The 25,380-nt window shown below is 50.9% G+C and overlaps 11 protein-coding genes across 11 annotated transcripts; 5 read left to right on the top strand and 6 right to left on the bottom strand.

The window, feature by feature from the left end:
- Positions 1-840: 840 nt before the first annotated feature.
- On the bottom strand, positions 841-1,971 carry GT037_004571 (uncharacterized protein; the record flags this gene model as incomplete). Its single annotated transcript, XM_038929618.1, has 1 exon — positions 841-1,971. The coding sequence occupies one exon, from the start codon at positions 1,969-1,971 to the stop codon at positions 841-843; it is 1,131 nt and encodes a 376-aa protein (XP_038787890.1).
- A 426-nt stretch (positions 1,972-2,397) lies between these two features.
- Positions 2,398-2,885, top strand: GT037_004570 (uncharacterized protein; the record flags this gene model as incomplete). Its single annotated transcript, XM_038929617.1, has 3 exons — positions 2,398-2,517; positions 2,568-2,674; positions 2,726-2,885. 3 exons carry the CDS (start codon positions 2,398-2,400, stop codon positions 2,883-2,885), a joined length of 387 nt encoding a protein of 128 aa, XP_038787889.1.
- Positions 2,886-3,923: 1,038 nt separating this feature from the next.
- Positions 3,924-6,887, top strand: GT037_004569 (ring finger domain containing protein; the record flags this gene model as incomplete). The annotated part of the gene is made up of 2 exons (XM_038929616.1): positions 3,924-3,986; positions 4,194-6,887. The coding sequence occupies 2 exons, from the start codon at positions 3,924-3,926 to the stop codon at positions 6,885-6,887; spliced, it is 2,757 nt and encodes a 918-aa protein (XP_038787888.1).
- An 84-nt stretch (positions 6,888-6,971) lies between these two features.
- Positions 6,972-7,967, bottom strand: GT037_004568 (uncharacterized protein; the record flags this gene model as incomplete). The annotated part of the gene is made up of 1 exon (XM_038929615.1): positions 6,972-7,967. One exon carries the CDS (start codon positions 7,965-7,967, stop codon positions 6,972-6,974), a length of 996 nt encoding a protein of 331 aa, XP_038787887.1.
- A 957-nt stretch (positions 7,968-8,924) lies between these two features.
- On the top strand, positions 8,925-9,773 carry GT037_004567 (duf55-domain-containing protein; the record flags this gene model as incomplete). Its single annotated transcript, XM_038929614.1, has 1 exon — positions 8,925-9,773. The coding sequence occupies one exon, from the start codon at positions 8,925-8,927 to the stop codon at positions 9,771-9,773; it is 849 nt and encodes a 282-aa protein (XP_038787886.1).
- Positions 9,774-9,920: 147 nt separating this feature from the next.
- GT037_004566 (alpha beta-hydrolase) lies at positions 9,921-11,651 on the bottom strand (the record flags this gene model as incomplete). The annotated part of the gene is made up of 1 exon (XM_038929613.1): positions 9,921-11,651. One exon carries the CDS (start codon positions 11,649-11,651, stop codon positions 9,921-9,923), a length of 1,731 nt encoding a protein of 576 aa, XP_038787885.1.
- A 448-nt stretch (positions 11,652-12,099) lies between these two features.
- Positions 12,100-15,893, bottom strand: GT037_004565 (salicylate hydroxylase; the record flags this gene model as incomplete). The annotated part of the gene is made up of 3 exons (XM_038929612.1): positions 12,100-13,328; positions 13,783-14,709; positions 15,227-15,893. 3 exons carry the CDS (start codon positions 15,891-15,893, stop codon positions 12,100-12,102), a joined length of 2,823 nt encoding a protein of 940 aa, XP_038787884.1.
- A 773-nt stretch (positions 15,894-16,666) lies between these two features.
- Positions 16,667-18,824, top strand: GT037_004564 (uncharacterized protein; the record flags this gene model as incomplete). The annotated part of the gene is made up of 2 exons (XM_038929611.1): positions 16,667-18,329; positions 18,379-18,824. 2 exons carry the CDS (start codon positions 16,667-16,669, stop codon positions 18,822-18,824), a joined length of 2,109 nt encoding a protein of 702 aa, XP_038787883.1.
- Positions 18,825-19,861: 1,037 nt separating this feature from the next.
- Positions 19,862-20,672, bottom strand: GT037_004563 (uncharacterized protein; the record flags this gene model as incomplete). Its single annotated transcript, XM_038929610.1, has 2 exons — positions 19,862-20,200; positions 20,265-20,672. 2 exons carry the CDS (start codon positions 20,670-20,672, stop codon positions 19,862-19,864), a joined length of 747 nt encoding a protein of 248 aa, XP_038787882.1.
- Positions 20,673-22,118: 1,446 nt separating this feature from the next.
- Positions 22,119-22,578, bottom strand: GT037_004562 (uncharacterized protein; the record flags this gene model as incomplete). Its single annotated transcript, XM_038929609.1, has 2 exons — positions 22,119-22,438; positions 22,491-22,578. 2 exons carry the CDS (start codon positions 22,576-22,578, stop codon positions 22,119-22,121), a joined length of 408 nt encoding a protein of 135 aa, XP_038787881.1.
- A 1,969-nt stretch (positions 22,579-24,547) lies between these two features.
- On the top strand, positions 24,548-24,902 carry GT037_004561 (protein tyrosine phosphatase-like protein; the record flags this gene model as incomplete). Its single annotated transcript, XM_038929608.1, has 3 exons — positions 24,548-24,585; positions 24,639-24,778; positions 24,829-24,902. 3 exons carry the CDS (start codon positions 24,548-24,550, stop codon positions 24,900-24,902), a joined length of 252 nt encoding a protein of 83 aa, XP_038787880.1.
- Positions 24,903-25,380: the final 478 nt, after the last annotated feature.

The following is a 25,380-nucleotide window of genomic DNA, read 5'->3' as shown; positions in this document are numbered from 1 at the left end:
GAAATGTAGATAAAGAAGGTATTAGCCTGCCGACTACATGTTTGTTGCCATTTTTTGAAAGTGTGAGTCGTGTGATGCAGAATGAATTCATGAAACACGATTTTTCGAACCCTGATCGATGAAATTCTATAGCACACCCTGAATGTATACGCTACCTAATACATATTCAGGCTGGGAAGCAAAACATCGTGAATACTTTGAGGATACTTTGAATGAGGTGTGGAGGCAACGCATGCTAGTAAATACTGATCAGCGTATTCACGAATTACTGCTATAAAGTGTGGACTTTGTCAACGATAGGATTCTACAGTCAGAATCGCACTGTGCTTCCGTTGCAATGCTCTTGTGTTCAATTGCAATTTTCTAGAATTGAACCCAAAATGAGAGTGACGTGCGGCTCTGGAATCACTCTAGTGGATGGAACTGATCTGACAAAGACATGGGCATGAGTCTCTGGAGAGAATTCCATGATGATATTTGACTGCTTCAATGTATACTATGAGCACTGTTGGCATTCCGTATGCTAGCTTGGCTGCTACCGGGGCAACGGGGTAGCATCTTCATTGTCCATATCGTGCTTCGTTACTACGAGCTAACGTCATGCATTGGCGGTGATGTGATGACGTTAACCATGACGCTCGTAGATAGCAAGAACTCGGTCTTGAAACCTGATACAGAAAGACATGAAGAGAATGAAGCATTAAAGCATTTTCTTTCTAGTATCCCGCTGAATTCCATGAATCCCTACGCTTTTCCCTCGAAGCATGTCCTTGTCTATCCTTAGACGAGCCATGCGTTAACCAACCACACCGACATTCTCATTCTCACAAGTCCAGTTCGTCATCCCGGATGACTCGTCTTTTCTTGTTGGTGACGTTCTCGTGCACATTTACAGGCGCGGCGTGCTTCTTTATGGCCCGTAGTCACCGGAACTTTCCTCCAGCGCCAAGTCTCCGCTGGTTCATCCACGCGATCTACAAGATCTCGAATGGATGCATTCATGCTGGCCCTGTCGAGTGCAAGTTCGAAGGATGCGCGTATTACCGGGTCTGTGGAGGTTTCGCGTTGAAGATTGATAAACTCGAGGGTGATCACGCTGCGGTGCATGATGTCCATTGTCGAGATGAGCTTGTCGATCCAGACCCGAGCCCAATCTTTGCGGGCAATAAGCGTTCGCAGATCGACCATACCTTTTGCCAATCTGAATACTGTGGTAATGAGATCACCCTTGATCCGATTCTTCCAAAAGTAATCACGCTCGGAGTCCTTGCGAGCGAACAGTGGGCGGGGTTTGAGCATCTCGAGCTCGCGGACGTTAGCGATGAGGTCCATGCCAGTGAAGCAAGACTGTGGAACCTCATCTTTCTTCTTGTCCCAAAATATCGCGTTCTGGCGGGCAACGAGCTTGTCATATGACTTTGCATTGTCGTTGTTCATAAGTTCATTTGCGTCGACAATGCCGGCCTTGTACGTGTCTCGAATTTCCTGTTGGAGCTGTACGATGGCCTGTCGATAGCGATCACGGTCAGAAATTCGAGTGGCACGCTGTTCGTTGCTCTCACCATCGACTGCAAAATCGCACTGACGAGCGCAGAGGTCCCAGTTCGAAATGGTCGTAGCGCAGGCATCGGCGCTGACCTCTCCCCGTACGTACTCGTACAGGAAGGAGCTCTTGCCGTAGAGCTCGTTCATAATTGCCCTCTGGATCTGTCCGTACTTCGTGAGGTCTGCAGTTTCCACGCCGAGAACCTCCTTCGCGAAGCCATCAGGCAAATGCCCGAAGTGTACGGCAAGAATGCGAGCAACGCCCATTGCGTGATCCGGCTTGTGCTGGCCTCCGCCGATCAAGGTATTGTACTTGTCGTTGACGGTGAACACCCTGTCTTCCGGAATGCTCGCGAGCGTCTTCTTGAGGACATATGGCTCAATTTGTGGGTATACGGGAGGGAACTCGATGAATGCTGCAGGCATGATGATGTTGATGATGATGATGATGATGGTGATTATGATGATTATGATGATTATAACCGAAGAGCAGTTGTGAAGCTGTAAGAGTATTTGTCAGTGGTGAGGTGGAGGAGAGGTGGAGGACACACCCATGAAGACGTTGACTTTATATGGCGACCGACAAATCGACTTCACCTAAGGTCTGCCCGCTCTTCTCTCACCTGGCGATGTGTATGCCTACAAAAGCATATTAGGCAAAGATGACATGACGAAGAGAACTGTCTCTCACCTGTGCCTCGCCTTTACTCACCTTCACCCCGATATTGATCCACCTCATTACTCACTAGTGTCACACCTACTACATAGAATAATTACATTACATCTCTTCTTTCCTACACACACACACACACACACACACATACACACATCATCTTAACAAAACCACCCACCATGGCCTCCAACGCCGACCCGGACGCACCTCGAACCACAGAAATCCCCGCTCTCGCTGACGGAGGCGGAGGAGGCGTGCTCGCCGCCCAGGCTGACAAAAAACCGGAATACTATGTCACGGTCAGTACATGACGTCCACTACACTTAGTGAGTCTCTAAACCAAGTGTAGGTTATCCTGTACAAGGACCATAAGCGTCTCCCCGGTTTGATTCAACAGGTGGAAGATGCGGGTTGCGTCGTCGCGATGAGCAACTGTACAGTGGCCCCTACTTTCACGTATGTCATGTCGCTGTTGCATTCGGTATTCAAAATTGACAGGATTCATAGGTTCATCATGCCAAAGGGCGTTCGCAACCCTCTTGAAGAACTTGCGGCAGAAAAAGACTCACATATGAGATGCATCATCACCAAGGTCAAGAAACAAGAGGCTGCAGAACTTTCCCAGCTAGAGCGGCCAATTGTCCAAGACGTTGGCGAAGAAGACTAGTAGTACCCGCCAAGTTGGCTGAGTAGAGCCTGCCTTGAACCGATCGACATTTGATGGATACGGTCGCAGCTGGAACGTGGACTAAGAACATTATTGCACAGGAGGATTCCCCAGAGGTCGTAGATGCAAGCGACGGGAAGATAGGAAACGAAACCGACTACTTCTTAACTATCTCCATCCTCTTAACCCATATATATATCCGCTGTGCTCTGGACTAACGTGACAACCTTGCTCAAAAGCCGCATGCGTTATTGCTACTTATGGCAATGTCATGTACTTGTTGATCGAATATCAGCAGATCGTTGAGATCCTCTCATATATGTGGATATAACTACCATCGCGATCTCTCCAATGAGATGGAGCCATAAAGCTTAATCGATCTCGCCAAAACTGGGATAGTTCTATTGGCCTGAGGTTTTAAAACCTCAGGCATGAACATGTGGATACCTGATATCCCAGACGGCGTCTTGCCTGTTGTGACCCGTTGATCTAGATCGTGTTTTGGGTGTGCTGTGGTCAGGACGTAGTTGCATTGGTTGTAGCGCAGGTGAAACCATGTATCAAACGTCATGTGCTGCAGGGCTAGAAAGCTTAACAGGAGGCCAAGATGCGAGGGTTCGAGACGATAGACGTGCGAGGCAGCTATAGTGTTGGCGACATATCAATTCATGTTTGCATTCCCGCCATGTGCTGTGGGGTTGAGAGGCGTGGTAGGTGCGTCGCCGTCTCTCACCGACTCTGGATACGTGACACGTCGGCAAGGCGCGTGACGTACCGACATGGAGAGACGGGGGCTCTTTGCGGCAAGCAACATGAGGCTGCAGCGGGCCGATGAATACATGTACTTTTGCTGCTGGGTAGGGGCAGGGTGCAGATGCGCTGGCATGGTATGACGCCTCTTCCAAGTAACAGAGAGGCTCGCCAAGTGCATGGTTGTTGCATCGAGTCGCTGACCGCACGAGCTGAGCTAGCTAGACGGCAACCTCATAGCCAGGCAGCTAATGACGACGGCTCTTGACCAACAGCTTGCGACGAACCATGGCTGAGGCCGAGCGCGCTGGCGGAGTACAGGGCGATCTGGAGAAGGAACTGACGTGCTCGGTAAGTCGAGGTTCAAGTTTGTGGTGTTGGCGAGTGGGGGTGTCGTCGCATCGACGGGTGCGTGGACGAGGATTTGCAGCTTCACGACTGTGGGCGAGTTGGAGAGCATGTTGAGATGAGAGACTGGGTCGCTCCTTCCGAGTCTCTTCAAGGTTCTTGGGGCCCGCTCAACGACGAGGATGCGCCTGCTAACTCGGCCATGTCCAGATCTGTACCGACCTCCTCTACCAGCCGCTCACCCTCCTCGACTGCCTTCACACCTTCTGCGGCGCCTGCCTGAAGGAATGGTTCGCCTTCCAAGCCTCGACCGCCACATGCATACACCCCTACACCTGCCCCTCCTGCCGCGCCTCGGTGCGCACCACCCAGCCCAATGCCACCGTCACCACGCTGCTTGATATATTCCTAAAGTCGAATCCCCAGAGAGGCAAGAGTGCCGACGAGAAGACGGCAGACCGCAACAAGTACAAGCCGGGCGACAATGTGCTGCCCAAGCTCAGACGACGCGATGAGCGCGATGACGTCGATCAGCGCATGCTCGAGGAGGCCCAGCAGCTGAGTCTGAGAGACGTGGGCATACCGGGCAGCAGCAGGACCAGTCTGGAACCCCCGAGGGAGCGCAGGCGGAGGGAGAGGAGTCGCGACACAAGCAGGGAGTCTCGTAGGGCGCGGGACGAAAGGCGCTCTACCAGCCAGAACCCGCCCGGCGCATCGCCATCCAGAGCCGTTATACCTCCCAGGGCCATTGAACACCAGTCCAGCCTGCGTTCTTTGCTGAGCGCCTCCGACCTCGACGCAGAAGACGTCGACGAGGACCTCGTGCGGCAGGTGCTGGAGGAGCTGGTGTCTGAAGGCGTGGATTTGAACCAGATTGGCACTGCACAGGAGGAAGAAATCACAGAGAGGATAGCCGAAGCTGTGCGACGACGTCAGGCAGAGCGACATGCAGAAAGACAGCGCGAGAGGAGAGAAAGGAGGGAGCGTCTGGCAAGAGAGGGCTTGATGAGCTCGTCATCTTCATCGCTGTTGCCCCAACCCATGCGAAGCCCTCTTACGCGCGACGAGGAAGCAGCACGCAGAAGAAGGCACGGCCGTTCGGAAAGCGGCGCGTCGACACCTCAGACGGCAGTAGGACCGCCCATATCTAGACCTGGTCTCATCGATGCCGCGAACCGAGGCGGACGAGCACCACGCCAGCGATCTTCAAGTCAGGGAAGCTCCCGATCGGCAAGAAGAGCAGAGCGTCCTACGCCTGTCTCTGCGACCTCCCAGAACAATAGTAGTGGCGAGCGGCAGTCGTCATCAGAACATGCGCGGCCAAGGCCACGCCGTCAGTCCGACAACCAGCAGAGAAGTAGGCTGGATGTCCGCGAACAGTTTCGCATCAGCCTTCACGCCAACACCAGCGCCATCAACGTAGTCTCAAGCCCCAACTCACCCCAGAGCCTTGGCTTCGATCTACCCAACAGCGGCAGTCCGACGAGTTCTCTAGCTACAGTCGGCACTCCGGCTGTACCCCAATCTTCCTCCACCCCAGCCATAACGCCATTCCAGCCCCCTACGTCTAGGCGTACCACAGATCCCAGCAGAGCCGTGTTGCCACGATCCTCCAACAGTAGCACTCCCCCGTTATTGTCACCTCCCCCCTTTCCTCGCTCCACTACCGATCCAACTTTGAGCGAGTCTCGATCAAGACAAGCTTCGGGCTCATCATCAGGTGCTCCTGTTCTGTACAACGAGCCGCACATAGCGTGCCAACGATGTGGTAAGAATGACATACAGTATGAGCTTCACTACAACTGTGAACGTTGCGATGATGGAGAGTATGATGTATGCCTCCGCTGCTACCGTCTCGGTAGAGGATGCAAGCATTGGTATGGTTTTGGCTGGACTGCCTGGCCGCGATACGAACGAGAAGCACCCGAAGGTGGCTATCCGCCAAATCATGAGCACCCCCATATCCTCGTTGGACATCGGTATCGCAGGCCTATGACACCATTGACAGAGTCTACAACGCCGCCACATGTGCTTATGAGCGAGGACAATCCCAGGGAAAGGGTTGAGATTGGAGTCTTCTGCGACATGTGCAAGGCATACGCCAATGCCTGCTACTGGAAGTGCGACTACTGCAACGAAGGCGACTGGGGCTATTGCAATGATTGCGTCAACCAAGGCCATCATTGCACACATCCCCTTGTTCCCGTCGCTCGCAAGACAAGGGACTCGCAATCAATTACGGATACTACTCCATCCGCGCCCTCGACGCCACGGCAAGACGGACATCTGGCACCACCAGACCACGACACAGTGCCTACAACTCCTCCGTTGACACCAAAGACCGCATCTCTTATGCGTGGCCCTGGCTACTTTACCATTGCGAATTCCATCTTCCGACCTCTGACGTTCACAACCTTGTGTAACATATGCAGTTATCCCATTCCACCGTCAAACACGAGATACCACTGTCTAAAGTGTAACGCTGGGGATTACGATATATGTATGAGCTGCTACCACAAGCTCGTCGTTAGCGGTCGCATCGCCAAGGAAGATGGTGTAAACGGATGGCGTAAGTGTCTCCGCAGCCACCGCATGTATATTGTAGGATTCGAAGACCGTGATGGCGCACAAAGACGCATGGTTGTACGCGATCTCGTAGGCGGTCACGCGCTTAAAGAAGAAGAGGAGATGGCAAGAGTACAACGGTATCCACCAGATGGCGGAGTAGGCCTGAGACTACTAGCTAGATGGGGCTACCTGCCAGACGAAGGAGTAGAAGACGAACTGTCCTTCCCTCGAGGAGCAGAGATAAGAGAAGCAGCCGATATTAACGGCGACTGGTATTGGGGTGTCTACTGTGGTGTTGGAAGACTGTTTCCTGCAAACCATGTCACAGCTGTCTAAATGATCCAATGTAGAGAATGCAAAACCACGTATCAAACGACCTGATGTTATTGTTCGTCCAATTTGTTCACAATACTACATCCTTCACTGCGCAAACTTTCGCTTCAACCACTCCTCCAGCCTCGACACCACCTCTGCAGGCTTCTCATACGTCACCCAATGCGCCGCATCAATCATCTCCGACTGTTCCAATTGGGGTAACAAGCCCTTTTGGATGCTCTCATACATGGCTTCAGGCCTGCACACAATATCTTGCTTGCATCCGATATACAGCGATGGGACGTTGACTATGTCTCTCCCCTCAGGTAACTTGGCATCACTCTCATGCTGCAAATTCGTCGTCGTAGCCTTGTACCAGCACACCGGTGCTTCAAAGCCATCGCGTTGCATCCGCTCGATGAAAGTTTTCTTGAACTCAGCATCTTGCGCGTAAGGTCGGAGGTTGAAAGTAGGTTCGGTCTTTCCGCTAAGGACGTTCCGCATACTGTCAGGTGTGCAAAAGAACTCTTTCAAACCGTCCTTGTCGTGCATCATGTGGAAGTTCTTCTCTAGACCTTCCTTGAGAAGTTTTGGTCCGTCGGGTGCGGTGAAAAGGTACCAGTATGAGAACAACCGATATCCAAAAACCTTCTCCATCATGTCATTTGCTCCATCTAGATTGAAGGGCTTGCGACCTGGGGCTGTGTACGTGACGTTCAGGTTTACCAAGCCAACTACGCGTTCTGGATGGTAGTTGTATAAGCGGGAAGCAGCGGCGGAACCCCAGTCGTGACCTATGGAGATGCAGTTTTGTGCCTTCTCTGCATCTAGGATTTCGACCATATCGTCGGTCATCTTGTCCCAGGTGTAGGCGGAAGGGTCTGTGGGTTTGTCTGTTCCGTCGTAGCCTAGCATGTCCGGGATGATGATGGGGTGGTTTAGAGAGCGCAGGGGCGTCGCGACTTGTGCCCACATGGCGGCATGGTCGGGGTAGCCATGTTGGAAGAGGAGAGTCGGAAGAGAAGCGGAGCCGGGAGAGGTGTAGTAGGTGTATGTGATTCCTCGAGAGGTTTTGAGCGTCTTTTTGGTGAATGCTTCCATTGCTGCGTATCCGGCGTGATGTATTCAGGATTTCTTGTTAGGATTGATGTGCAACTAAGGGCGAAAGTTGTACTATGTATACCAATGCCAAGTCGTATCGAGTTCACCTCGGAGCCTCCGAGAGTGGTCTTCTACCTTACAAGTTGAGGTCATGTCGGCCGAGTATTAGTCTTTGCTAGGTAGCTACTACGAGACAAGTGGAACGTTTGTCAACTCATGCGGCCGTAGCGGCAGAGTGGCGGAGGCGGTTCCATAACTTCAGTGGAGTTATCCGGCCCCGTTCCTTGAGCTTGGCTATGTTGAGGTAGTCGACCGAATGTGCTATGCAAAGATGCGGCCGCTAGGGGAGAAAGCGGCGATTTAAGATCATGCATAGTGTGGTCTTTGGTACACGACCTCAACAGAAACCTCCAGTTATCTCATCGTCGCGGCTTAGTATTGGTAGTTGTTGCCCTTGGTAGCTTGTTTCTAAGTTGTGGATTGTGCTTCGTGCTCGGTGTGAAAAGACTCGGAAGGTCGAAGAGGCTTCAAGGTCCATGATTACGCCAAAGGCCACGTAAGTACTGTTTCTTGAACACTCCACCACGAATGAGCCGAGGTACTTCAGTTTCAGGAAGGACCGTGTGAATGCGGAATTCTGATCCGCACTGCGGACGGCCACGCAAATGGGCTTGATCTGGGGAGACGACTAGGTGGTCCTATTATGGAGCATGACGAGTAGTACCGTTATTGGATGATCAAAGTGGTGTCCAGGATCATCAATCTAGTACAGCTTGCGCGATGTTCCCAGCTCGGCAGCATGTGCTGTGTTGACATGTGGAGCATTTTATAGATCCGGGGGTGTACAAGGCTGAGGGGGATTAGATGCTAGCCAATGGCGTCATAGTAGCAGCCGACCTCATCGGCTGCACAGCATACCAACGTGCACAACCATTGCAACTCTACCACAACCTCGTCATGGCTGGCACACGAAGATCTACGCGTCAAACAGTGGCAGCAGCACCGAAGTACAACGAAGATGATGATTCATCCACAGCAGAAGTACAATCCAAGCGCAGCGCCAAAAAGACGACGCGTCCCAAGCGCGATCGCGAAGACGAAGACGCAGACGAAGGAATAGTAGACAACAGCCCTCCGCCTCCCAAGAAAGCCGCCACGACCAAAGCGAAGGCTTCGAAAGCGAAACCAAGTCCAGACACATCCGCGCCAAAATCCAAGACCAACCCTCCCCCCGCCCCTTCCTCACCCACAAACCGCGACGCGAACGGCGCCCAAGAAGTCTACTGGCTCCTGAAAGCCGAGCCTCTTCCCCGGTACGAGAATGGCGTAAACGTCGCCTTCTCCATCTCTGACCTGCGCGCCTGCACAGAACCGGAGCCTTGGGGCGGCGTTCGCAATCCCCAAGCACGCAACAACATGCAAGCCATGCGCAAAGGTGACCTAGGCTTCTTCTACCACTCCAATGCCAAGCCCTCTGGTATTGTAGGCATACTGCGCGTAGTTGAAGAAGCCAAAGTCGACGAGACGGCATTTGATCCCAAGGATCCCTATTATGATAAGAAGAGCGTCAGGGAGAACCCAAAGTGGTACTGTGTTGGCGTCGAGTTTGTGAGAGAGTTCGATGACATTGTAGATTTGGCGAGAATAAAAGAGCATGCAAAGGAGGGGCCGTTGAGGGATATGCAGCTCGTTACAAATTCTAGATTGAGTGTGAGTAGGGTGAGGAAGGAAGAGTGGGAGTTTATAATGGGGTTGGTTGATAGGGCGGACAAGAACGATAAGACCGAGTTGGAAGATAACACTTGAGGAAGTGTGATTACTTTGAGATTGGGTTCAAGATACCCCTTGTGTCATTACTCCTAGACGCTGTTTGGCCTATTTATTTCTCTCTGGATCCTATAGTCTGCATTGGCCAAAGACATCTACATTCCATCTAGCCGGACCAAACCACCCTCAATACTGAAGCGCCTGGATGATCTCTGGGCTGTTGAAGAAAGCACATCGCTCCTGCAGCTTTTGCTCTGCCATCTCCTGGGTCGCATTCGCCATGCCAAGCGCGCTGTTACTCGGATGGGTTCCACCGATCGTCCTGACGTACGGACCACCTGGCCGACTATATGCCTCGTCCCAATTCAGCAGCGTAGTTGATTGAGGTCCACTCTCCGCCGGGACTCCATGGCTGACAAATGTGCTCCACGACCGACTTGCTCGCATAGCAAGCTCGTAATCATACTCTGTTGGGTCAAAGGGGTAGCCTGACCTGTTGTACACCTGCATGCTGTCGAAAATGTACGCAAACTCCGATGTGTGGACAACTCCAAACCCAACAATATCGTCAACATACTCGAGAATGGGGTCGAGAATGGTTTGGTTGAAGTTGTAAAAGTAGACTGGCGCTTCGTACTTCTCGTCAACCGCAGCACCGAGATGTAGCGACGGGCACACCATGAGGATGTCACGGAAGATGCGAGCTGAGCGGTAGAATTCCGCTGTCAGATTCACAGTGGTTCCAAATTCCTCTACAGGGTACATGTCCAGTAGCTTGGTCAAGGCATCCTCCGAGAAGGCCGGGAGGTACCCGCGAACAAAGTCGTATGTATCCTGCGCGGTCGCAATGGAAGTGTTGGTGTAGACGTTCAGATCACCTTGCATCCATCCAGACATGAAGGTAGCATTACCGAAGCGTCCTTCTGCGATGAGCTGGCTTGGTGGTGCAGGAAGGAAATCATCGTCCACTTGTGGTAACCAGATATCCCCAATATTGTGGGCGATATCGCTCTGGTATGTCGCGTTCGAGGCCTCAAACAGCGTGTCAGTGTCTAACGCTCGTAGACACTCGATCGTCTCAGGAGCATCCACATCGGTAGTGTTGCATCCCACGTAGTCGACCAATGCGATCATAGCATCCTTGGCAAAAGTACCGGTGATACCAGGCTCAAGAGACTGAGACTGGGCGATACCCCGCTGGAACGGGAGTGGCTTCTCCCCACCGTAAGCCATGATCTGCATTCCGATTGCGAGGCCGCCGGAAGACTGACCGGCAATTGTAATCCTCTCCGGATCCCCACCAAAAGCAGCGATGTTTGTGCGGACCCACTCGATAGCAGCGCGCTGATCACGCAGACCAGCATTCATGCTTCCTTCCTCTTTCAGCGAGTCGGAGTTGGCAAACCCAAAGAATCCAAGACGATAGTTCATGGCCACATGTATGATCGGGTCACCGTTCTCCACAGACTGCTTGATCATCCCGTCAGGCGCAGTTGTCGGCTCCGTATTACTGGCCCACCAGAAAGACCCTCCATGAATCCACACCAGCACCGGTAGTGGCCCCTTTCCTTGCCTGTCATCCGCCTTGGGCCTTGCAACGTTCAGGTTCAGACAGTCTTCAGAAGTCTCGGTGATGTTGCCCAGTCCGAGAGGTGGGTAGAGTACGCCCAGTGGTTGAGGACAAGCAGGCCCGGGCTTAGTCGCATCGATAGTAGTGCCTGGAGCATACTCATAGGGAATCGGAGGCTTGAACCTGTTTTCGCCGCTGGTGTCTTGAGCATATGGAATACCCAAGAAGATTTCGATATCGTTGCGTCCAATGCCTACGATGTTGATAGGGTCCTTTGCGTCGCCGAATTGAACGCCGGCCGTGGTGGTGACAGCGGCGACGAAGCAGGATAGGGTAGAAAGGTGCATCTTGCAGCCCAATCACTCTTGATCTGTTGCTCCAAAACACGAGGAGGCGACTATGGGGTGCAATACTCCCGCAATAGGTAAATGACGAGGTTATTATGGCTGCGCAAAGACGACATGCAGTTGCTTTAGAGACACAGATATCACCTTTGCCCGTGCTAGTTTGCAAGTGGCAGGTGCACGGCTGTGACGTGATAGACGGGAACAGGTGCTAGTCCGGCATTAGACGGCAGTAGCGCGAGCTCATCCGCATCAATGATGCCAACCACTATGATCCAATTTCTAGCCTGATCGAAAACTATGCCAAACAGGAAAGCCAACGCGAGACATGCATAAACAACCTTGCGCTGACATACCACGTGTAGATAACGTGCCTCCAAGGTTGTTTGCCTGGTCCGTATAACACCAATACAATATACCGACGCTACTACCCGAGCAAAGCGTCCCAACCTTACAACCGTGCTTGTGCACCCCGCAAGTCTTTGGCGACTACTTGGAACCTGTCGTAGCAGTCTTTTTCTGCATCAAAGTTCAGCAACCATGCCTCGCGTGCTAGGTGAATCGACTCTGGCTTTTTAGCGATTTCATCCCAGTCGGCTTTGTGCCATCGCTCACGCGTCGTCACTCCTGTCGCCTGCGCCTTGTGTACTCTTTCGTAACGGATCTTCTCGAATGTACATACGGCTAGTGGGATGCTTTCCTTGCCAGCGAGTTCGAGACATGCAGCTAGGACGACACCGTCTTCAATGGATTGACTGGCTCCTTGGATGGATGTTGGAAGGAATGGATGCGCTGCATCTCCAATCAAAGCGATGCGTTGTTTTGGGGAAATAAAAGTCGGTAATGGGTCGCGGAAGACGAGTTTGTGATCGATGAGACGTGCGCCTTTTGGTGTCGATCTCACGATCTCTTGTACTATCGGCGCCCATCCTTCGACATACTTTAGACAATCCTCTACTCTCCCGGGAAACTGCCAGCTCTCTTCGATATTGCCGTCGTCTACGTGAGTAAACACCCAATTAAACTCTTTGCCGTCCTTGAGCGACGAAACCAGGAAGTGGAGATCTGGGCCAATGAAACCAGAGTGACTGTCCCTCTCTACAAGATGCTTCAACATAGGGTTGTCTTTGATTGCGTCGCCAGAAAACCAAGAGCGATATACAGCATATCCCGAGCTCTTAGGTTTATCGTCAAATCCAAGCACAATCTTGCGGCCACGCGAGCGCACCCCTTCGGCTGCGATGACTACGTCAGCAAACACACGCTTCCCGTTAACAACAACACCAGCTCTTTCCTCATCCTCGAAGTAGTCAGTCACACGCTGACCCCATCTGATTTCTACGCCCCGGTCGACAGCATGCTGATGGATGATACTGTACAATTCCCCTCTATGCCCATTGATTCTGGGTCCCCACTCCTTCTCGGCGTCAAAACTTTGTCTTGTAACAAACTCCCCTTTCCAGTGGTACAGGTCCAGCCACGTTGTTTTCCGTGCAACTTTCTTCATTGCCTCGATGACGCCAGGCCAGCGCTCGAAGTTGCGCGCACCGTTCGGATCGAATGAGATGATATCCCCGAATCGCGTTATCTCCTCTACATCTGCAGCTTTCTCGAGAAGGAGGACTGAGTGGCCTTTTCGGTCACATTCTATCGCTGCTGCAATGCCCGCGAAGCCTGCGCCTACTATTATGACGTTGACGCCGGATGAGGGGCGACGGGAGAAGCGCGTCATATCGGAACGAGGTGTGGATTGAGGTCTAGAAGATCAAACAGAGAATACGAATCAGATATGTGAGAAGCGACTGTAACTTACAGTGGCAGGTATATTGATCTTCCTTCTTCCGTGTATACAGTGTGGGGTCGGCTTATATGTACGCCACAAGGATGGCCCCACATGCAGGCTAATTGAAGAGAGATAGTGGTAGCCGAGAGCTGCTTCTGTGCCCAACTGCACCCTTCTATATTGCCTGTTTGTTGTCAGGGTTCCATAAATGTACCATCTAGTGCCCCGTGTAAGTCTGGATTGCATGATGATGTTGCAATGCGCAGCACACTAACATTCGCTCTATCACAGACCTTCATGAATCTCTTCGTCTTCTCCTCCTGGACTTCTTTGTGAGATGCTGCGTCGTACCTTCGGGCATGACTGCCGGAATTCTATCTTCACCCTCACTCTCCGACGTTGAATACTGCTCAGCATCTCTTCCCTTCTGCACGTCCAACTTAGGAACTCCATCCCACAAATTGCTTTTGTCTGGCAATACGCCTGTCTTTTCAAAGGCTTGGAATCTCTCATCTTCCCATGCCCTCTTGCAGAGTTCGACCAGTACACCTGTGAAACCTAGTTCTCTAGATATAGAGAGTCCGTCAAAATAGAAGTGGTTCTCGGCGGCAGCAAGAAGAAGACAGTAGCACACCAAGCAACGAAGTTCTGTTTCGTTGCGAATGCCTACGAAGGGTTGGAGGAGGTTGACCAGCTGTTTTTTCGTGGCCCAGGGGTCGTCTTGGTTCAGTCCGGGTACATCGGGCACGTGCTGTTGGTCCTTGTTGAAGGCGACGAGCTCGATCAGAGAGATAGGTGCTGGATCTTCCTCGGTAGGCTTTTGTGAAAGTGTATGGTAGACCCACACTTCCAATACTTGCTCCGGTTTGAGGCCCTTTTTCTTTGGCTTAGCAGGAGTGTTGTAGGTGCCAACTTGCACCATGATAGGCAGATATTCGCCAACGTCGGTCGTTTCATCGTACCGAATGTCGTCAAATTTGGGAAGGAAGCGCAAATACTGCGCCCCAATTGCCAAGTGGAGGTTTTGAAGGTCGGTAGATGCGGCAGCCTTGGCTATCGCGTTGAACTCTGCCAAGTGAGCCCTAAGCTTTTCACCGCCTTTCAGTATGAGTATCCAACAATATTCTGGCGGACTGGCTATTGAAGAGTCTTTTTTTATGGCTTGTTCAGGCATTTCCCGTGCTTGCGGGCGTCGTGCGCGTACAATATACGGACGATCACTGCCTGAACGCCCGGGCGAGGAGAGACGTGATGGTGTGTCGTCGTCAAACATGATGACTGTTTTTGTTCTTGTCGTCAAGTGCGATTATGTCAATTTGATGATTAGTTCGTTCTCGACGCTGGAATAGTTGAGTCTAGGTGTTCGTGAGGTAGCGATGCGGCTAGGGCAAGATTATAGTTGGCAAGCAGTCACAAACGATGAGGGAAAGTAATTTCCAAAATTCTCCATGCTCTTCGTCAATTCCATCATCGCGCACACTTCTTTAATCTAGCCCATTCCAGAAGTTGGTGATGAATCTAGCAACTTCAGGTACCCGTTCTCTTACAACACCATGTCCGGCTTGTGGAACAACATAAACATCATTGAACCCATATCCTCTCAACTGTTCCTCCGTACACAGATCATCATACTCACCCAGTACCACCAAAGAAGGTATACCAGTCCGCACTGCCTTCTCAAAATTATTATGATTGTACATTGCACCGCCGTCTCTAAACATAGCAACAACAGAAGCCGTATGCCCAGGGTGTTCACGCATTTGCCACTCCTTCACCGCTTGAGGAACGATCTCACCTCTTCCAACTCTTTCTCGCCAGTCATCCGGTACTATCAATTCTCCGCCTTCCAGGAATCGTAGAATAACCTTTCGCACCTCGACTTCGTCAACACCGTGCATCAGGTGGTGTTGGTCTTCTGTTGGGAAAGCATCAATGCGAATAAGTCCCGCTGGGGCAACAAGCGTGAAGCTGCTCACACGAGATGGTCGCGATGCAGTGTATCCGACTGTTAATGAGCCGCCGAAGGAGAAGCCAATGAGATGTGCGGTAGACCATTGTAAATGATCGAGTAGCGCGTCAATCAGGCCGTGGAACAAAGCCGCTTCGTGTGGAATGACGGGTGTATCACTTAAGCCGTGACCCCAGAGATCGACCAACACGAAATGCGTGTGTGAGAATGTATCGTGCAGTGCACGTGCCAGAGGTAGCATTCCTATGGCTGGGGTCTGTACACCATGGATCAGGAGTACGCGATCGATTGTTCGTGCACTCTCTGTAGGCGCCGATGGTGGTATCGAGTAGTACGCCGCTTTTCCATTGGCAGTTTCAAGGTGTCGCGCCGGTGGGAGCAAGGCGCCAAAGGTAGATGTGAAAAATGATTCTGAAGGACCTCTAATAGGCAATTTTGGTGTATTTGTTGTACCTGGGCGCGGCAGCACGAGATGACTGGTATTAACAGACATTGTTGCGATATTCGGAGTGGTAAATAAGATGTATGATGCTGCGCGCTACGATTCTTATATTGCCGTTCACTGTACTGATACGTATGTCAGTCAAAGGGCGCGATTAGCGCGTGGGCATGACTCGAGCGAACCTTGAAACGCTGACACTCATAGACCTGCATCGAAGATTTGACACCTTTCACACCTTTTCATGCACAGAACTCATCAAACAGGTTCAGTGCTCAGCACGAGGGAAATGCGCGATTTGGATATTGCGATGCTTTTCTAGCTACTTCCATGACAAGCGCACACTCGCAGGTGTTACATGTGCATGCTGCGCGCGACGAGACACGATGCTCAACTGCTTACTCCCGTCTGCCTGCCAGCGACCGTCAATGGCCGATTATGGTATCAGAGCTTGTAGCCGACGACGAATTGTTCTCTGCTATAGCGTCATAACATTACAAGGAAAAGAAGGCATCAAGAGCATGGTATGATTCACGCGCTAGGCACTGTAGAAGTGTTTGATCCCTAAGCAAAATAAATCTTCAGATCGGTTTTGCGAGAGCGGTAAGGACAGTGCAAGAATGTGTTGCAATCTCCTTATTGAGGCGTTTCTTTGACGCAAATACATACAAAGCAGCCCCTCAACGCCTGACATCGTCATTGTCTCTAGAGCGTCGCCCGAGGCCTAATCGTCAATATTACGGACAGTGAAAAATACTTGGCCATCATGTTCGGTCGCTTTGTACATCACATGGACCTGAGCTACTGAGCCTGTGCATCTTTCACTGATGTCGTATGCGCTATCATCGCACCTTTGTGATACAAATCTTCTGGTTGAAAAGCTCTCACATATTCCCTCCTACACACAGCGAGTCAACCTCCGGGAGCTCGAGCTGCCAGCCGCTTGCAACTTTTCCAACAGAGCGACTAGTAGACATCCCCTCTTCAGGTTTGCACCAAAGCCTTTGCAGGATCGAGAAGATTCAAACCATCCACTTTACATCCAACGGTTCCAACCAGACCACACAATTCAACTTCGAAAACCGCTTCGAACCCCACGTTCACCCTTTGAAGTCTTCAGCCGGCACCATGGCCGGCAAGAAGCGCACCCGCTCCGAACAAGGCACAGCCCAGGGCCCCAGGGCGACAAGCGTACCAAAACCAAGGGGTCGCCTACCATCAAGGAGGACGATGCGGCTTTCGCGCCTCAGCCTGATGTTTTTGAGATATCCGAAGCCGTTGTTTCAGTTGAGGCATCTGTCGAAGCAGAAAAAGCCATCGTACCCTTCGCTAGCACGACCGAACCTAACACAAAGGAGAAACACGAGGATGACGTCGACTGGCCCGATGATGAGTGCGAGACCGTAGACGACGGTGAAGCTGCAAAGAAAACTTTTCCTGAGAGTGAAGCTGCGTCTGAGTACGATATCGAGTTCATCACTGGCGACGAAGCTGATATCACACTGGTTGGTAGTGAGGACGACATCGAACAGGTCGAGATCGAAAAGCCCGTCCGCGAAGAACCACTACTTTGTAATAAGCTCAGTGCAGAAATTGCAAAGCCTGTTTTGAAGTTCACTAAGAATGCCGTGGACCGGGAGAAAAAAGTCGCTGAAAAGGACGACTCTGACACCAAAGTCAAGGTGGCAACAGGCGCATTTAAGGAGAAGAAGAAGTCTGAAGAAGATCAGGCGATCAAGAGGCAAGAAAGCAACGATGCGTACTCTGCTGAGGGGAGGAACATAATCTTCAAAGGGATTGAAACCAGTCTTCAGTTCGCCGACCTTGCGATGTGGGTTGGTCTAGCTGCGGTTGGAACGACAGAAACTCGGCATATAACGGTCGACGGGGTTACTATCCAAGTCACAGTTAAATTGCTAGAAGCAAATGTTAACAAGGAGATCGATTTTGCTGATGGTGCTGGAGACACCGTTCTTCCGACTACTAAAACATGCCCACAGTTTGCTGTCAATACTGCTTTTGCTTCCAAGTCAGGCGAAACTTCCTCTACGCGGATTTCCCACTCTACTACACCCTCCATTGTCATCAACAAAGGCAAGCTCATCACATGCAGATTCGGTGTTGGTTGCAAGAAGCAAGCAACTTGCATGTTTGACCACAGCCGGCCTCCTCCAAAGAAGATGTGCTCTTTTGTGAACATCAACATGGGTTGCAGTAAGGGCTCGAGATGCATATATACCCACGAACATGAAGGTCAGATGTGTCCTTTTGGGACGGTGCGCAAAGAGTGCCCCAACACATTCAAGTGTTCTTTTTTGCATATTGATGACGATCCGCCTATCAAAAAAGAGGAATTGTCGGAGTTCCAGGTTCCTTATGCGCCGGTAGTTTGCGAGGCTTCTGCGGCAGATATCGCGGAGCGAGCTGCGATCAATCGCGCATCTCGGGAAGCATCAGCGGCTGGTGCTCCACCACAAAACGCTCCTACAGGTTCAAAGAGAAACAAGCGTAATCGTGGTGCCGACGATACGGACACAAGCATTCAAGCTCAGCATTTTTCGCCGCAATTATCAACCGCCTACGTACCTTAACCAGCAGCAACTTCAGCCGCAACAATGGCAGGCGACGCCTGGCTTCGCTCCTCCACCGGTTCAGTTTATTCCTTCTCTGAGCGGGTATAACTCTTCGCAGGGCCGGTACGTTCCTGCCCAAGCCACATACCATCCTCAACAGGGCTTTCTCAGATCAGATGACGCTGGCAACCAGCAGCATGACAGAGGTCATGATCGTCGTCGCGGACGTGGTGACAGTCGAACGCACGGTGAAATTGGTCGCGGGAAGGTTCGCCAGAACGACCGTCAACAGAGTGGCAGTGGTGGCGTAGGTCAGCGCTGGGACATCAAGGTCAGAGGAGCCGCTGAAATTGCGTCTCCAGGTGTAGATGATAGCAGGATCAACGTCCAGGGGTCTAGTAAGAAAGCGTAAAGACCCAAGGTATCGCTGATTGACCTTAGCATGACCGGCCCAGTTTCAGTAGGCCAATACGTACTCGCTTCATGTACTCATAGCTTCATGAAGCACATAAGGCATGCTTGGTCGGCTGTAGACCATGAAGACATCCGTTGCGACGACCTTACGAACTCATAGCTTCGTGGAGCATATCGAATATGGTATCGATCAAGTGGAGGACTCTCAGATATATACATATATGGCAAAAACATAAGAAATGTCCAATCTGCCAACCCTATACAGTTCAAGGATCATCGTATCCTGTCTAGCTTTACTCTGTTTATCCTGATTTGATCGGGCACCATATCCATCTGCGAACGACCCATCGTACATATGTGCACATACTGGGCATCAATTTCTTCCATTGAAATTTGCAATCGTCTGCAAATATCTTCCGGGGTCGCCAGCGTGGAGCCTGTATTAGACGCGTTCGAGCTCTGTGGGGCGACCGTGTCTTCAGGATTCCGGTTGCGTCTAGGCAAGTGTTGTTGTTCGTACGCAGGCTGACGAAGAATAGGTGAACATACAGTGCGGCAACACGGACAAGTATTCTCCTTTGCCTCTAAATCTTGCTTGTGAAACCATGCCCCTAGACACGCGCGGTGGAAGACATGTTCGCACTGGGTTTGAACAATGGTTCCAAATTCGCATCCGATCCTGGTGTTCCAGGGCTCAAAGCAAACGGAGCAAGCTTTTTGAGCCGGCGGTACGAGCACTAAAGCATGCGTCATAGCGTCGATGTTTCGTTCTGTTGGTGAGTTGGCGTGAGTTTCGAGCGACATATTCGTGGAAAGTATTAAAGGCGAAGTTGTATGGGCTTTTCGAAAACACAGATGAATGACACCTGGGGGTGAGTTGGAAGTTTGCTTGCACAGCCTGGATTCAGGCGGTGGCGCTTACCAGAAGCGAGAAAAGCGCAGTACGCGCACGGACATCCTCTAATATGGGTTGAAACCTCATGTGCGCCACTCTTCTGTGGAAATGGATTTGTATACTAGAGATTCTGCTTTCTTCTACTTCTTACTTTCGCCAACCTTAACCGCAAACTCCAGACCCTCAACAACCTCTTGAGGTTGGCTCAGAAAAGGCGAATGCGAACCGACTGATTTGAAGGTCGGCGCATCTGCACCTAGCATTTGTGCCATCTGCTGCTGGATAGGTAGCGGAAGTGCTTTGTCTCCCTCACAGAAGAAGTACATGGACGGAATCTCGTGCCACGGCTCGTAGGTCACCTCGTCGATGAAGATGCGCGCTGATTGATGTTTCAGTTTAGCTATGGCTGTCTCTTGTGCCTCCTCGCTGAGATCGTGATAAAACACGGTTTCGGGCGTAGCGGCGTAACCGTAATCCCCCTGGCTCTGGTTGTTAGTCTCGCTATGTAGAAACTCAGAGAACTCATCTATCGTAGGCACGAACATCGAACTGCATCCAGGGTAGGAATTGGCCCCCAAGCATAGCCTTAATACTTGCCCCCTTCGGAGCGACGAAAGCCGCAAGGTAAACAAAGATGGTGACACCGCCTTTTTTACCCATGGCCTGCCGCTGCTTCGACCCCAGGCCCATGAGAGCATTTTGTCCGACCAAACCTCCGTATGAGTGCACAACCAGGACAATTTCTTTGCCTTCATCAGCAATCTTTTCTAAGGTAGAACGCAGCACCGCGGCGTCATCCGCAAGGCCTTTGTTGGGAGGCTCCGCTCCAACGGAGGGGTACGCTACAGCCTCGGTATCCCATCCGCGCTGGTGCAGTTGTTCGCGGGTGATGTCGAAGCAGTCAGGCGTGTGCCAGGCACCCGGAGCAAACACGATGATAGGCTTGGACATGTTGACGGTGCTGTTGATATGGAACTGAGGGAGAACGCAACGAGATTCAATTGACAAGAAGTGATGAGGCTGCAGACATGCACAGGACGGAATACAATGGCTTATTAAACTTTCGAGCTTACCTAGATAGGACTGATCTCTACGGCACAGTCCCAGGCGTTAGGGAACGGCCCGAAGAGCAGAAGTCTAGACGCGTCTGAGACTAGTTTGGAGGAAGGGCTTTACTTCGGGCATTAATTTCAGTTTCTCGTAAACCTCTGTTAGAAGTTATCAGAAAAGTAAAAATGAGTAGTGTAAGCACCTAGATGCTCTTGATTATAGCTCCGAGTGAGTGCTTTTTCTATCCGTGCTTCTTGCAGCTGAAAGATCCCAAGATCACTCAGACTTCAACGATAGTGCGTACTTGACGGAAGGCGTTCTGCTAGGATACGTACACCTACGCCAGGTGTGGCTTTGTTAGGCGAAGATCATCAGGAGTCAGGCCATAACAGGAGATTCCTCCACCCGAACCGCCCCACATGTCACTATGATTGGGCACCCCATCATGATTCCTTTTATGTATATGATTCCTTTTCTGCACTCGAGGACCCCGATCTGGGTTCACGTATTGCCGACTTAGCTTCTCTCACTCTCACATATACAGTGAAGCAATTCAATGCATTTCCCGTCTGCGGTACGAAGTGTTCCAAGTTTTGAAGGCATGCTTCAATCTCGAACAAACTCGGAAATGTCAGATCCAGGCCCCAGCCTACGAGGCACCACTACCGCATTGCTGGTTCTTGCGTTTATATTCGTGGTACTACGCTTTGCCGCTCGCTATAAGCGTGGGCTGACCTATGGAGCAGACGACTGGATGATAGTAGTCTCATTAGTATGTGCCCTTGCATCTCTGACGTCCGCTCCAGACAACTTACTTCGTGCAAGGTCTTTTGCTTCATTGCCGGAGCGCTCAACTATGCCAGTAGGTTTTACACTTGTAATAGTCTGCTTGGCACCTTAACATCTTTCCAGTGATTAACTGGGGATTGGGAAGGCATGCTGTCACCCTGCCCCCCGATAATGTCACGATGGTGCTAAAGGTTAGTGTTCCATAAGCAAAGGCTCAGTGAGGTGAGAACCCCGTTAACATAGATCTTCATAGCTTCTCGTTGCCTTTGAGTGTGTCTATTGCACTGGGGTAGGGCTGGTCAAGCTCTCACTCCTCCTGATGTACTTGCGCATATTTCCGACCAAGGACTTTCGAATCGGCGCATACATCTTAGGATCCGTGACGATTGGTTGGGTCATCGCTATCAATTGCGTTAGCATCTTCCAGTGCAATCCTATCGAAAAAGCCTGGTTGGGCCCCGCAGTCGCCGGTACCTGCATCAACCTCAAGGCCTCATTCATTGGTAATGCCGTGCCCAATATCTTGACAGATATTGTCATCTTGTGCATGCCTGTCACTCAGGTGTTGAAACTCCAAGTGTCAAACGCCCAACGCGCATCGCTGATCTTCATGTTCTTGCTCGGAGCATTGTCAGTACTTTCCTTTTTGATCTGGATGTACTTGTTACTGACTGTGGTTCGCAGTGTTCTCTTCGCTAGCATATATCGCTTTACGACAATCATGCAATTTGACATGGCCGACACAACGGGAACTTTAGCAACAGCGTGCACTTGGTGTGTCGTGGAAGTTGCTACTGGAATCATAAGCGCATGCCTACCTACGATGCGTCCGCTCATGCTCCTTGTTTCGTCGCATTTCAGCAGCACTCGGAACAGATCTGGACAAGGGTCGGCTACGGGAGGCCGGTCGCAAAAGACGGAGCTTGTTACCATTGGCGGCACGGGGATCAAACGCAATCAGGATTTCAGGCGCCTCAAGAATGACTACGACGTTCATAGCAACGTCATTGCGACGCATACAAATGGAGGCCGTGATGACGCGTCGTCATTGAGTGGTGATGAGCGACCCCTAGCTAGTGTGACATATCGACAAGAAGCAAGGCATAGCTCATCTAGAAAATCTTCAACAACGGAGCTTTGAGTTATGGAATTAAATTTGTAAGAAAGTCTAAGCATAATGTTAGACGCAGTAAGATTTCAAAATACAAGATTGGCTCAAGCAGTGATGGACTGAATGCATCCTCCGCGTCCTTGAATCATACATGTGCTCAGGACGTAAACTCGACTAGAAACAAATGACATTTCTGAACTGTAGAGCTCGGCCTTGGATACTTATCTGTAGCCCTGTTTCTGTGTTACATCTAATCAAACCTTGATTAATTCTTGTCAAAATAGATGTCTTCAGCTCTGACGTCGGGCATGGCATCCCCTCTGGAAGTGTAGGTATGCTCTCTTTCCGTTGAGAGTCTCAAGCAGGATTCACAGATCTAGTCGCATTGTTGCCGAATATTAGGCATTCCCCGCGTGAATATCACGGTGTGGTCCAAGGATTGGCGATTTATGCCGCTACTGTTTTCTATCATGATCCTGTCTCTCACGCCCCGTACGCTCGTGTCATAAAAAAATCTTTTCGAACTCATCGACTGGTCAGTCTTCGTTAGCCATCTGTATGAGCTTCCAAAGATCGATCTTCCGGTCAACATAGAAATTGGACAGATGGAGCGGAGCGGGAGATGGAAGTTTGATGGCAGTCGCGCGATGGTACCTTCCCAGTTTGATCAAACAAGAATCCTTTCGTGTCTCATCTTCCGCAAGGTAGGTCTGCGAATATCTCGAGGCTTTCCAGTAACACCGTGTATACTGTTATCAAGAGTTTGAGGAAGTTTTTGTCGTGCAAAAAGATGTCTTGGGTCGGCTTCGGTACTGGCTTATCATCAAAGGAATTCTGATCCCATTCATTGAGTTTTCCAGTTCAATCCTAATGTGTGGGATGTTGCTATTTATGAAGCAGTACAAATTGACCAAGAATTGTTATCTGCGACCTCAGCCATGTGAAGTGTGGTTCTGATGACGATGTATAATCCAAGAGAACCTACTTGGGCGATCGGCAGTGGATCGAGCGAAGCTTAGCGTCTCGCAGGGGCCAACTAAGCTGCCCCTCCTTATGCATGGCTAAAACCGAGAAACGGTAAAGACTTTCGCGCCCCCGGGGAGTGATGTCGCGACTTCGATTGGTCACTGCCCCCTGCACTATGTTTCGAACGTGATCTTCGTTTCTACCCAAGAATCAGGAAGGACGCGAAAGCTGACAGATCGCATCTGTGGTAGCTCGATGAACGGGTGCTCTGAGACCTGAAAAGGATGTGCACAAGATGCGTGCTCTTCAACGATGGAATCACACCGAATTAGCCTCGGCTCATCACCCACTTTCGACCTACTGCCCGACGGAAACCACAGCAATCTCTGCTTGCGCAATGTGTTCTCATATGCCTCCAAAACACATTGACTAAACATCGAGGTTTAGGTGCGAGAATGGCTAACCAAAGTAGAGAACGTACTGCGGACGCAGTAGCATCGCAACCCCGAACAATCTATCTGACTGCCTACAACGTCCTCTTCGCATCGCTATGGGCGTCTGTCTTTGTTAGAGCCATCTCAAATATCCAAAATGGTAAATTTGAACTCTTCGATGCGACGGAACCATATGCGCGATGGATACAAACCGCGTCTTTGATAGAAGTTTTCCATGCGGCTTTCGGTTCGTTCACTATCCCCCTTTTTTCTTGTGCCTCTTGTTAAGCATGATGATAGGTATTATCAAATCTCCAGTCAGCACAACCGCTTTACAAGTTGTTACTCGTGTCATCCAGGTCTGGATGGTGTGGTACAGCTTCCCACAAAGCACAGCATATTCACGTGCTTACTTTGCGTTATTGCTTGCTTGGTCGGTGGCAGACACGATTCGGTACTTGTACTTAGCGCTTAACATGCACGGGAAGGCATCGAAAGGCATGATCTGGCTTCGGTATGTCTTGTTGTAATATCAGAAGCTGCTTCGAACATGGCTAATTGTCTCAGCTACACTATGTTTTACCCTCTCTACCCGATCGGTATCGGGGCTGAATGGTGGTTACTGTACCAGGCTATTGCTCCAGGAGCCAAGATCAGCCCGGTAATACCACCCATCTTCTACTTCTGTCTGCTGCTCTACATTCCAGGTATGGATTGTCCTCAAGTAAATATACCTCATGAATCTAATTTCCCTCAGGCTCTTATACAATGTACACATACATGATCAAGCAAAGAAGGAAGACGCTCAATACAGCACGCAAGACTCAGTGAGTGTATGGCTTGCTCAATATATAGGGTATATCTGGCCATGCATGAAACAGAGGAAGTTCGTAAACAGTCCTTCTCTTTGGGTGTGTAATCGTACAGGGTCTCGGGAGAGATCTTGATCCCGGAAACGCTGTCATCTATCAGAAAGCGCGGAACGACGGTTTGTCTCATCCATCGTTGTACGAGGATTATGCCCCGTACTGTACACTCTATAATTGAAGGTTTTGTCAATAGAGAGCGATGCAGCAGGGATCACCTTGTCGGCGCGTGGCTTGACGAGCCTTCAAGTCCTCACTTCTTAATGTTTTCACGCATTGTAGAGACTCTTCTATTTCGAAGGCGACGCAGGTTACTTCAGTTCACCATGTACTATTCTCCGTCCCCTCTCTTTACCGCGGGCCTGTTCACGCGTCGAAATGTGACCAATGCCACCTGCAGGCTGCAACGCCGACCAGTGTGGGGCAATGTTAGGCAACCTCGA

The sequence above is a fragment of the Alternaria burnsii genome (genome assembly GCF_013036055.1).
Source record: "Alternaria burnsii strain CBS107.38 chromosome Unknown 698, whole genome shotgun sequence".
Taxonomy (NCBI): Eukaryota; Fungi; Ascomycota; class Dothideomycetes; order Pleosporales; family Pleosporaceae; genus Alternaria; species Alternaria burnsii.
This window is presented reverse-complemented; position numbering and strand designations above follow the sequence as displayed.